An 11,816-nucleotide genomic window follows, 5' to 3' on the forward strand; every position below is an offset into this window, starting at 1 on the left:
ATCATGGATGACATTCTATGAAACATATCAGAGGGAGAGAGGCTTACATTGAAGATCTCTTCAACCTTATCATTGCTAAGCTTGAGAGACGGCAGTACGAACTCTTCCACTCTCTTGACGAGGCCACCACGATCCTTCTTGAAGCCCTTCAAGAATTGTGCCTTGACGTGCTCCTCCACAAGAAGGTAGGCCTTGCGCTCTTCTTCGGTGAGCTCCTCCATTGTAGCCGTGATGATGTTTTCCTTGTCGATCTCTGAAGAGCCCATCTTCTTCAAGGAGTAGATTAGATCGGTTTTAAAACCAGATTAATCTGTCCCCAGCGGAGTCGCCAAAAAGTGTGTTGACACAGAATTGCGCCAACGCACTTGAATGCGATTGGTTTGAGAGATAAAAGTAATGCGATTTTTGTATTGATTCGATTGGGAATAACCTCAATCGGCCTTAGCCTTTATATTTATAGGCCGGGGAAGACGTACCCCTTCACGAGTAGGATTACATGAGGACTCTTTACAAAAACCCTAATTCTACTCGGACTGTACAGACCAGACCGGTCGACCTCAGCAGGTGCCAAATTTGGCTGTCAACACTGTGCCCCACATGCCTGTGGATTAGCTTGTAATATTATTGATTTAACTTTGCACCATATGTATGAACCATTCTGTCAGTGAATCCAAAGAGGAGACTGACCTCCACAATTACATACATATGTCAGTATCAATCACTTTCAAGCATAGATAATAGTAGTGGATGCTTGTAATTATTTGTGGATGCTTGTTTGCTGGAACGTATTGGAAGCAATTATCAGCATGGTATTTCAGAAGGGATGTATTTCATTCAGCTGGAATCTTCAGTGACCTTTTCTTCCCTGCACACTCAACTGGAATTCTACTTACACTCTTTCTGTAATATATAATGGAAGTTGTACTCTGTTGATTTGAACGTATCAACATTGGCATGGCAGAGGAGAATGTTCACCTGCAACAGGTTCACCTGCTAACTGGTGAAATCTTGTAAACCATAGGCTCTTGTGTTCATTCAGTTCTGTTTGCATTTTAATCTAAATGCTGAACATGTATATCGCTTCAGAAGTTGTGAGCATCTTGTAACACCAGAATCTAAATGAAGTTGTGCTGAACATGTATGCCTCAGTATATAATCCTGTATGGTCACTGCTGAGTTCAGTTGAACTTTCCAAACACAACATGTTCATTTGTATTGCCTGCCAGTAGTACTGTTAAGGCAAATGCTTCTATATCCATCAATATATCATGCATTTTTCACAGAATTGCTTTTGTTCACATGACAGAAACATGGTGTCCCTGCTTTTTTGTTCAATATTCACAGTGATTCTGTGGTCTTCCATTTGCTACTGCAAATATTTGTCACAGAATTGCAAATAAATTTCTGTTGCCGTGAAAGAAACAGCACACCATTTCAGTTTTCATTTGCTCTGCCGACTTAGCAGACAGCAGAAGCTTGAAAGATAACATCAATAATCATCAACAGACAGCAGAACCATTGTTGAAGGAAAACATTCACCGAAAATGAATTATCATTACTTCCACATACAAGCCCACTTGGCCTCAGGGTTTTTTTTCCCAACCGGACACCCCAAACCGGAGCACTCCGGTTCCGGTAAACCAGACCGGTTTGACCGATTACCGGTAGAAACCGGTCAAATTTAAATTTGAATTAAAAAACCCAGTTCAACCGGTTCGTACCGGTATACCGACCGGTTCGACCGGTTTACCGGCCGGTTTGACCGGTTTGAATTCAAATCCAAATTTAAAATCGCATGTCTAACCGGTTTGGACCGGTATACCGGCCGGTTTGACCGGTTTATCAAGTGGGCCTTAATGGGCCGTCTCATTTTTTCCTTTTCTTTTTTGTTTTAACTTTAAATGCCCGAAAAGTATGTTAAACGAACGAATTTTTGAGAAAATTTGACACAATTAGATTCATCGCACCTTGAAGTATTTTTAGGAATTTTTTGGGAATTTTTCATTTTTTTGAATTCAAATTTGAATTTTGAATTTAGGCCGGTTTGGTACCGGCCCAAACCGGAACCGGACCGGACCGGTTCCCACCGGTAAGGGGAACCCTACTTGGCCTTCATTGTCCTCTGCCAAAAGCATCCAGCCAACAATGGTTGTACTTGAAGGCGTGGTCGCACAAACTTGTGCCCAGCGCGCCGCGGCGAGGAGGTCGTGGGCGAGGAGCTCCCGCGCCATGCCGCGCACTAGCATGGCGTAGGCTGGCACCGAGGCCACCGTGCCCACCGCCTTCCTGTACGCGTCCACCGCCTTCACGTACGCGAGGGCCTTGGCCGCCGCATCCGCCGTTGAGGGATCCATCTCCATTGCCCGGCAAGAAGCAGGCGCTGGTGTTCCTCGACCTCGGGGACTGGGAGGCCGACGGCGCCGGCAGCAGGGACCGCCTCGTGTCCTCCGCGGGGCCGGGGCAGGCGGAGAGGATGCAGAGGGCGCTCCTCCGCTCGGCGCGCCTCAGCCCGATCCCTGGGGGCACGACGACGTGCGGCGCGGCGACGGCGGCGGCTAGGGCGGCCGGTGGCGTGGCCTCGGCGGGGGCGGGGCGGCGGCGGTGGTGGCGGCGTGACGGGGCGGGGGCTGGGGCCCATTTGCTCCCCTGCTGGAGATTGATTTTTGATGTCTACTGACTAAATCTTTATATGAAAGCCGATTTGCTCTCCCTACTGGAGTTGCTCTTAGGAAATAAATGTGGTCTGTAGTATGCGCATTCCCTGAATTTTTTGGGGTCATCGATTGTTGCGTAACAGTGATGGCAGCCATGCATCTCGGTGTTATTTGCGAACTTTTTAACATTAGTTGTGTTTTTTTAAGAGAACATTAGTATGTGTTGTTACTTGGTACATTGATTGATACTAGTAAGGTGCCCGTACTAACGCCACGAATAAATTTCAGATGTACACCAAACAACACATAATCCATAGTCCAAACTGAGAAATATATGTTTCACACAAAGGACATAGTTATTATGTTACACAAACACATGCACAAAGTAAAATTACCTTCTTCCATTTTAATGTCCATATTGAGATGGTCACCAGCTGCTATACTCTTCCTCCATTTGAATGTCCATATTGAGATGGTCACCAGCTGTGACAACATCGAGCAATGTCTCTCCAATATCGGCCTTTCCTGATTCCCCCCTCTATTAAGCAAAAGTATGTTAGTAAAACATTTTTTTCAATTCAAATGGTTGCCCCATACTAATTCTATAGCAAAAAATCCTAATGCCAAAACAAATACCAAAACAACATAATGACTATTACTAATCAAACAATAAAAAATGATTTACCCACATAATACTTATTTTCAAAAGATTTAGATCCATTATTACTGTAGGAACACACAACTGAAGTGAACGATATTTTTCTTAGCCAAAGAGAGCTATATTATGCCGTATTCAACAATGTCATTACATGAGACACAAAACTTAGAAACAATAATCAGTCTTTGACAGGACCTAATGACAAAACCTGTGAGTTCATTTTTTGGATCAAAGAATTTTATTTTGCATGCTCATTGTACTTGCTTCATGTGTCATCGATGCCACCAGGAGCAAGCAGGTTGTCATTCCTCGCAAAAAAAAAAAAGATTGTACTTGCACATGTCACAAAGAAAAACTCACAAGCTGTTAGACTCAAGCATGCTATGGCTTCTGCTTTTGCTGAATCCCTTCCAAGCATGCCGCAGCTTCTGCTTCCTCAACATCCCTGCAATGGGACACAGAACACATCATCCAGTTAATTTAGATTGTTCATCTCTTATCTGGGATGATACAAATTTTTGAGCAGGACATACTTGAAAACAGACAACATTTCCACCACAAGCAGCATAGTGAAGTGGGGTGCTACCAGCTCCTGCCACATTGAAGCCAAAGTACATTTTAAACAACATTATCAACTAAATAACAATATAACAGATTCACAACCATGAATTGGGTTGACAAAAATAAATTCTAAATCTGAAGCAACTACAGTGAATTTTCAGTTAATAGAAACATCTGACCAGAAACAACCATAAATTGCCCAGACTACCATGAATTGGGTTAACAAAAATAAATAAATATGATGCCAATTTTGTACTTCATCCACGGAATGAAACTTACTCATAAAACAATACAATATCTGAAGAATATGCTAGCACTTGTGACATGTTCTGAATAATGTATTCCAATAGCTCCCAGCCTCTTATTCTCTAGTTGGCTTTCCTCCTTCAGGCTTGTCTTCTCCCTCACCCTCCACCAAGCAAGCAATAATCCCAATAGCTGGCTTCTTTCTTTTTCGTCCTCCAAATGGACAAGCAACAACTCAAATATAATCACCAGCACACCTCCTCTCAGTTCTTCTATCCTCATCTGCTCATCTGATCCTACCCGAGCCACAAATACAGCACCAGCTCATCCCAATCCATCTCCCTCGTGGGCAATCTAATCTAAGCAGCTGATCCTCTCAATCGCAAAGTTGCTAAGTAGGGGCACACAAGAACAGTACAAGCACCATAGTTTTTGCTGGCAAGATTACAGAAACATGAGCTAACAATCTCTAGAGTTTCAGTGATCAAGTGTATTAGAATTAAGCATCCATCAGAAGATCACTCAACTAACCAGAGAAGATAACAAAAAAAACTAACAGCAATGCAAAGTGACAAGTTCATGATTCAAGGTAATCATCAGAGAAACATATGTTAATCAGTCGTATGTAAATTTCTGTAAGACCAATATGGGAGTGTGGGATCTGAGACTGGAATGTGTAACCATCATCCCTAAAATTAACAAAATTATCCATTGTCTCTTGGTCTTCCTGAATCTGAAAGGTGTCAAGTTGAACCATGGTTCATTTGCAGATAGATTCTTCTCCTCTTTAGCTAATTGCAGAGGCTACTCAGTCATAAACTAATACTATTAAACAGCTAAACTTGAAGTGGCAGATCACATCAAGTGAATAAAGTACAACATAATCGAGGGGCATACCAAATATGGTTACCATAGAGATCCATTTGAGGCAAGATTTTACTATAATTAAGCAAAAGGCAAATGATTAACGGATAACAGAGAGCAGAGCAGTGCAGTGCAGTGGAAGAAGAAGAGGTTTCACCAGTTTCCTGGCACACGACCCTGCGGCCGACTCCCTGTTCTTGATCATGTGCCTCTGCCTCCTCTCCCTGAGCGCGGTATCGAAGGAGTACGGCACCGGCGAGACCAACGACAGATCTCCGACCTCCATAGGTAGAGGAATGAGTGAGAACTCAGTGCATAACAAAATTTAACAAAATGCATAGGTAGATGCAAAGGCTAAAGAAACACATCAAATTCAGGTGCAGTATGGAACAATTGTCACCCGATACTCGAGTAACGTTAAAACAGTTTGTCCAATTCTGTGAGAGGCAAGTCTAGTTATGCATTGCAAATGAACATGAAGACTTCAAAACGGAAACAACAAATTTTAGAAACAGCAAAGACTCACAATTCCCATAGATAATTAGATGCTTCATGATTAAAGATGGTTGGGCATGGAGCAATGCCATGATGTGAGATGTGTTAACATCTAGAGTACTACAATAATATCAAATGTTACTGAATATCATAGACATTTCCCCCAAGTCCCAAAACAGATGGAGGAATGTTTATTCAAATGGAAAAAAACAAGCACGAGAGACTTTGGTCAAACGCATCCAATATGCCATATCACGCAACCGTCGAACTCCGCAGAATCGCACAAGTGAGGACGAACGGGGAGCATTGAGCACGCACCTGGAAGTCGCCATAGCAGAGGAGGAGGTCGATCTTGATCCCCTCGGCCTCCTCGAGCGTGCAAAGCATGTCGTAGACGATGTCCAGCTCCCCGTGCATGCAGCCGTCCACCGCGATCTGCATGGGATGGCCCGGTGAGGCATTATGTCGAACACGTAGCGCCTGCACGCGGAGAAGAACAACCTCCGAGCCCCAAGCTCGGAGCAGCCGGTGTAGCGAGAGTATTCCAGCGAGGGTTCAAACGGATAGGAGAAATCCAGCGGTCGCTTAGCTACATCGTGAGCATAATGAAAAATCCCCAAATCTCCCAAACCCTAACCCTAAGATTGAAGAAATCCTCACCTATGTCGTCGCCGCTACCGGCGTCCTCCGAGGTGTCGAGCGCGACCCCCACGGCCTCAACATCAACGGTAGCCTACATGGGCCCTATCCTCCGGCCTCCTAGCTCTGCTCGCCGGAACCAGGCGGAGTGCGCGAGCGTCGCGGCGTCCCGAGGGCAGCGCGTCGCGCGGTTGAGGTCCCCAGCGGCCAGCGCGGCTGCGGTTCATGGCGGCGCGCAGGAGTTCAAGGACGGCCGCGGGTGAGGGTGGCGCGCGGGAGTCAGGCGTCGAGAAGAACAGGGCGCGGCGGCGCGCCCGACCTGGAGGCCGGAGGCGGTGGCGGGCGCCGGACCCGGAAGCCGCAGCGTCGGAGGCCGGACCCGGGCACGGCGGCGCGCCGGACCTAGAGGCCGGAGGCGGAGGCGGGCGCTGGATTCGGAAGCCGCGGCGTCGGAGGCCGGACCCGGGCGCGGCGGCACGGCGGACGGGGACGCGGGCACCGGACCCGGAAGCGGCGTCGGAGGCCGCTCGGCGGGGAAGCGGCGTCTGCGGAGGCGGAGGCCGTCGCGCGGGATTACGCGTCTGCGGCCGCGGCGGACTTTTTTTTGGTTGGTTTCGAACCCGGCGCGCGGCGGTCGGCGTCTCGGCGCTTCAACGCGTTGAAGGTGAGGGTTGACGTCCGTTGGATTGAGATCTAGTGTATTTTGAGCTGTTGATTTTAACTGTGTGGAGATTTGGGGTACACAATATTTGGTACATACTGGTAAGACATCTCAGCGGGGGCGCAAATGTTGGTGGCGATTGAATGTTCAATCGGTGCTTTATAGGATGGAGGATGGAAGTAGGGAAATATGCTCGTGCGCCCACGGCGGCGGCGCCGTCAGCTGTTCGGAGTTGCTAGGTCGTGCTTCTCTGTATATGCGGCCCCGAAGTATCGCTGCTCGGAGCAGGGTAGCTTGTAGACGGGCGCCGGACGCAGCGTCCCATCGTCGTCCCTGCAACTGTGTCTGGTGATGTTGCCATCCGGCGGCGAGGCTGTGCCGGTGGAGAGTGTCCAGCTCCGGCAAGGCGCCGTTCAGGATGGATAGAGATGTCGGCATCCACGACTGGAGCTCCAAAACAAGGGCCCCTCCGGCAGCCACGAGTCATGCCATAACGGCGTCGTGCAGCCCGTCGTGGTCATGTCAGTTCTGGAGGCAAAATTGGCCGGAAGGAATCCACCGTCGAGGCGCCGGGGCGCTTAAGGCGCAGTTCACCCGCTCCAGGGCGACTGCGCCGCTGTCGAATGCGTCGATGAAATGAACGCTCGCCTCGTTCATGGCTCGCACGGCGTCCCGGGCCTCGGGCAAGGTGATCCTAGCTGGGTCCCGGTACAGAGCGCGGATGTGCTCCTCGCCAGCCGGGGTTGTGCTGGATGGAGAGTCCCCGGCCCTGCCCTTTCCCGTCAAGCACCGGTGCTGTTGGCAAATGTCATCAAACTATACCTTACCATCCTGATTAATAATGCGGGCCCTGAATTCTTCACTCCATTCTTCGTCATTCTTTGATCTTTCTTCATTCATTTATTCTCTGTTACTACAGTAGTACAGGCACATACATTCCCAAGGGTCTTCCTCTGCCATTATCCTTTTAGTCTAACATCTCATTGTGCAGGTCAACGTAAGGTGCAGGGCTCCCAACCGAGAAAGGGGAACAAACTGTGGCTTTGCGGCTTCCATAAAAAGGCATATTTTGCGCCAGTTTAAGAGATGATGAATGTGTTCTGTTTATCTTATTATTATGTGAATTTAAACCAAGCTTCCCTAGCTAGTTTATGAACGATTTGACATCGCATTTCTCAAATCCAACACTCCCACCATTTTCTTGCAATGGCCAGGTGTTTCTGCAAATGCACCATCCATAACTTGGCCAATTAACCAACGCACGGAAGTACATATACAAACTAATAGCTAGGCCAATTAATCAACACACAAAATTACAAAGTTACAGTAGATGTTAGACCAAAAGGGATCAGTGGAAAATTTTCTTTAAATGACAAGTCATCGCAATGATGAAGCAACAAAAAAAAGGAGTCCAAATGTACATTACATAACTGAATACTGCATAAATTATGCCCAAAAAAACTTGAGGAAACACCTAAAGCTAATTAGTGTACGCACATGCTGCAGGGCTCGACAACCTTCAGGCGAACAGTCGAGGGAACATGCTCCTCTAGATGTCGTCCAATAGCCAAGCGAGCTCTTTGGGCTTCAAGGAGACCCTCCTCCAACATTTGTGCACAATTCCCCAACTTGTCATCGTGGCCACGGCTAGTGTCTAATGTCATGCGCTCAAGTGAATGTGCCCTCTCAAGAATATGTTTTGTAAGCTCAATCATGCTCTTTGCAGAGCAAAAGCCAGTGATCATCACATTTTTCAAGCTGTCATGGCTATGTTCTGAAACACGCCTTGGCTGCACTGAATTGCTATCAGAACATCCAAGAATTGAATCGTGCCTTATGGCTGGCAGCGCTATCTGGAAATGATTGATCAATCAATTATTTAAATATAAACAATGGATAATAATTTTGGCATAATATATTTTACTGATGCATAAAAAGAATCAGAGAGGAAGCAAGGGAGCAATGATCTCAATAACAAGTGTTTACTTCAACAGTTCAACGCATTGTTAATCAAATTAATATGTACAATTTGCCTTGTTATATGTAATTAATAGTTAGTAGTCTAGTTCTTTTTTAGAACGTTTAAAACAAGACATGGATACAATACATTTGTCTGACCATTAGTTTTCCTAAACAATACATGTGTAAAAGATATTGAAAGTTTTTTTTTTCAAAAAGAACTAACAAACACCATTTTATGTAATATAATGCTACTTCTGTAGTTCTGAATTTATGAATGGTCAAACATTTTAATGTTTGATTGCAACTATTTTGTTTAAATGGTATTAATTTGAGAATACAGTCAGTACTTCATTGTTATTATACTTCAAGAAAATGGAACACCTAGTATATGCACACTTCAAGCAAATCAAAAGCAAAATTACTACTTTCACAAGCATAGCTGTGTCTCTGTTGACAGTATTTTTTGATAAGATAAAGGACATACACGCAAGGTAAAAGTCTCCAGGGCAGGTGAACCATGAAGGAAAGAGTCTAGGGAACAGAAGTCATAGTCCGGGGAAAAGCTTGGTTTGAATAGTAATATCTCCAGGTACTTGAGATGGATTTACTTTCCATGCACCATAGGTGTATTAACAATCTGAAAAAAGGTTCCATATAGAATATTTAAGTGTGTTCCTACAAGGTATGAGTGAAGAGTAATAGATTAGCATACAAAGAAGATACTAACCTCATAAGTGGATGTCAGAAAAAGAGTTTGCAAATTCGGTGCCATGGATGGAAGCTTGGTACTGGCAGAATAAAGCATGTTAGAGTCATCGAAACTCGACATATGTATATGCCTCAGCTTTATTGGAGGATCTCCAAGTGAGATATGTATCGTCGGGCGGCCTAGATAGCTGAACTGAGACAGATTTGGAGCACTGCTTTCAGTGATCTCCAGCATAACACAATCTTCCACTTGTAGGAAATTAAGCTGTGACAAAAGGCAAGGTATCTTCAGATGAACTATATCATGGCAGTTTAACAGGTCCAATCGCTCCAGTGCCAAAGAATTGGAGATAAACCCACATAATTCCTCCCCAGTAATGGGGACTGAACTCAGTGCCACCTTCGTCAGGTTACTCAAGAAACCAACTCCAGCTGCAGAATGGAAAGCACAGTCAGAGAGTGCAAATGACTGCATCGAGCTTCCCCTCTCAGTAGATAAAAGTGAAGATGGGAAATTGTAAGAGATCTTGTTGGGCCAGGGCATCTGCAGTTCAAAATCTTCAATCCCAGGCGTTATGGCACCTTGAAGCCAGTGGTCAACATAACTGGATGAACATTGACACATGGCTCGATGCGAAGCCTAAATGTTTTCACCCCAATGCCTTAATGGTTCTGCATAATGTGGTCAACTATACTAATGGGATCACATGTTACTTTGTTATTGTTACAGCCGTCTTCATTTATGCCTAGTGTCTCGGTATCAAACATAAGCCTGGGGTAGAACTTCCAAGAATTACGAAATCCACGGGATACAACAGCAGCACGGGCAGCATCCCTCGTTGACATGAGAGCATGTATGTAATAAAGTATATCCTGCATAAACAAGCGTGGGATTGAAATCAACAACAGCTAAATAGTTGCAATAATGATACTTTCTTGGAGCGAACAGATGGGCCAACATAAAATGGATCGGATTGGTCAGCGTTAGTAGTTAAGATGAGGAATTTCATAACTACAATAGCATTTGATACCTCTGGTAATATCAGTTCTGATCCTCTCCTTTCGGCATCTTGAATGCCATCTGTTTCTGGGCAGGTCGAGTCTTTTATTTTTGGTGCTGTGGTGGTTGATCCCTCCTCTGCAGTGCAACCGAGTTAGGCCACTACAGCGAACAGAGAATGCCAAAAGGAAAATACAGCACACGTTGACACACACACACACACACACACAGTATGATCAGTTTGAGTTATTCAACTTTCGATTTTCGAAGAAAGCATTGAACTTTCTGTTGCCCAGGAAACAGATAAAGTTGCAGAAAGTGCAGCTTTTTCAACAAGCAAAACGACACCTCTGCACGTGCTCAGTCACAAGACACAACACATGACAGAGTGATGGCATTGTACCATTGGCCTTCAATGATTCTGTTTTCCGATCGCGAAGAGCATATGGAACAGATAAGATACCGTTAACTACGCAGCCTTCGAGATGACTGGTTTGAAGACAAAGGCATCTACTAGGACTAAAGTTGGCTAAACTCTAGATGACTAAACATTACGTAACAAAACTTTAGTCCACATCCGTTTGCATCAATGGACGAAACTTTAGATGAGACTATTTGAAACACATAAAGGAGTGAAACTAAAAAAACTTTACTCCGAATTAGGTGGGTTTATAAGGACTAAAAATTAGTGGGATGAAACTAAACTTTAGTCCACCTGTTTGGATCACCTACTAGACTAAAATTTAAACCTAAAGTTTAACTCATAGATCCAAACAGAGCCTAATAGTAGCCATTACTGGTCAGTTCGTTCAATTTGCTAGGAAAGCGCATGGTTTGCAAAAAAAAAGAAAGAAAAAAAATGAGACGAAGCAAATTCTTGTAGCCTTAGCGCAAAGAGTGGGTCAGGAGACATACCCATTGTCTGCCCTTGCCGCCGCTGGATGGACTGTGCCGGAATCTGCTATAAGGCTAGCCAGGCTGCGCGGCCGCCGGTAATTCAAACAGATCGGCGCACAGGCCTCTCTAGTCTCCCTCTCCCCTTGCTGCGCGCGCGTCCCGTTCGGTGTTGTCCACGAGGGCCAGCGGCAGTTTACTCTTATTGGGCGGCGGACAGCCTGCCTCTGCCGAGTACGAGTCGGTGAAGAACAAGAACCGGCGGCGGCGGCGGCTTGTGATGCGCCTCGACGGCGGCTCGGGTCGTTCGAGGCCACGTCGCTGAAGAGCGGGCCCACACAGGTGGAGACTGCCGTGTGGAGAGAGCAGAGCGCTGGAGCCTGTGGATTTTGTGGAGTTTTTTTTTTCTTTTTTAAAGCCGGGAGGCTGCTGGAACCATAGGGTGGCAAAGGGCCTCCTATATAATTTCTCGAA

General features: G+C 45.8%; 1 protein-coding gene and 1 long non-coding RNA gene across 12 annotated transcripts; both read right to left on the reverse strand.

Moving 5' to 3' along the window:
* Nucleotides 1–512: 512 nt before the first annotated feature.
* Nucleotides 513–6,928, reverse strand: LOC120704320 (bZIP transcription factor 46-like). Of its 10 annotated transcripts, none has more exons than XR_005687528.1 (7): nucleotides 6,139–6,736; nucleotides 5,797–5,913; nucleotides 5,141–5,263; nucleotides 3,846–3,904; nucleotides 3,673–3,757; nucleotides 3,050–3,192; nucleotides 569–1,369 (listed from the first exon to the last, which is right to left on the reverse strand). XR_005687528.1 is itself a non-coding variant. In XM_039988674.1 (6 exons), exons 2-5 carry the CDS (start codon nucleotides 5,893–5,895, stop codon nucleotides 3,694–3,696), a joined length of 345 nt encoding a protein of 114 aa, XP_039844608.1. In that variant the 5' UTR covers nucleotides 5,896–5,913; nucleotides 6,139–6,735; the 3' UTR covers nucleotides 2,921–3,192; nucleotides 3,673–3,693. The 10 variants fall into 10 exon arrangements, 5 of the variants coding, with proteins under 5 accessions (XP_039844605.1, XP_039844608.1, XP_039844606.1 ...); XR_005687529.1 differs by lacking the exon at nucleotides 569–1,369 and adding an exon at nucleotides 4,153–4,554 and having other exon boundaries at nucleotides 2,921–3,192; nucleotides 6,139–6,928; XM_039988674.1 differs by lacking the exon at nucleotides 569–1,369 and having other exon boundaries at nucleotides 2,921–3,192; nucleotides 6,139–6,735.
* A 1,163-nt stretch (nucleotides 6,929–8,091) lies between these two features.
* On the reverse strand, nucleotides 8,092–11,758 carry LOC120704322. 2 transcript variants are annotated; one of them, XR_005687531.1, is made up of 6 exons: nucleotides 11,364–11,758; nucleotides 10,480–10,586; nucleotides 9,809–10,321; nucleotides 9,468–9,713; nucleotides 9,225–9,377; nucleotides 8,092–8,631 (listed from the first exon to the last, which is right to left on the reverse strand). It is a non-coding gene; the product is annotated as an uncharacterized LOC120704322 (long non-coding RNA). The 2 variants fall into 2 exon arrangements; XR_005687530.1 differs by having other exon boundaries at nucleotides 9,468–10,321.
* Between the last annotated feature and the right edge of the window lie 58 nt (nucleotides 11,759–11,816).

This window comes from Panicum virgatum, chromosome 4K (genome assembly GCF_016808335.1).
Source record: "Panicum virgatum strain AP13 chromosome 4K, P.virgatum_v5, whole genome shotgun sequence".
NCBI lineage: Eukaryota > Viridiplantae > Streptophyta > Magnoliopsida > Poales > Poaceae > Panicum > Panicum virgatum.

What these genes read in the sequence shown, in the direction of transcription:
- LOC120704320 (XM_039988670.1), bottom strand. Translation starts at nt 5,919, where the DNA reads ATGCAGATCGCGGTGGACGGCTGCATGCACGGGGAGCTGGACATCGTC. An exon ending in TCTGCTATGGCGACTTCCAG is followed by an intron (nt 5,259 to 5,796) that starts GTGCGTGCTCAA and finishes TATGGAGGTCGG; the next exon opens with AGATCTGTCGTTGGTCTCGC. An exon ending in GGTCGTGTGCCAGGAAACTG is followed by an intron (nt 3,758 to 5,140) that starts GTGAAACCTCTT and finishes GTCCCATTGCAG; the next exon opens with GGATGTTGAGGAAGCAGAAG.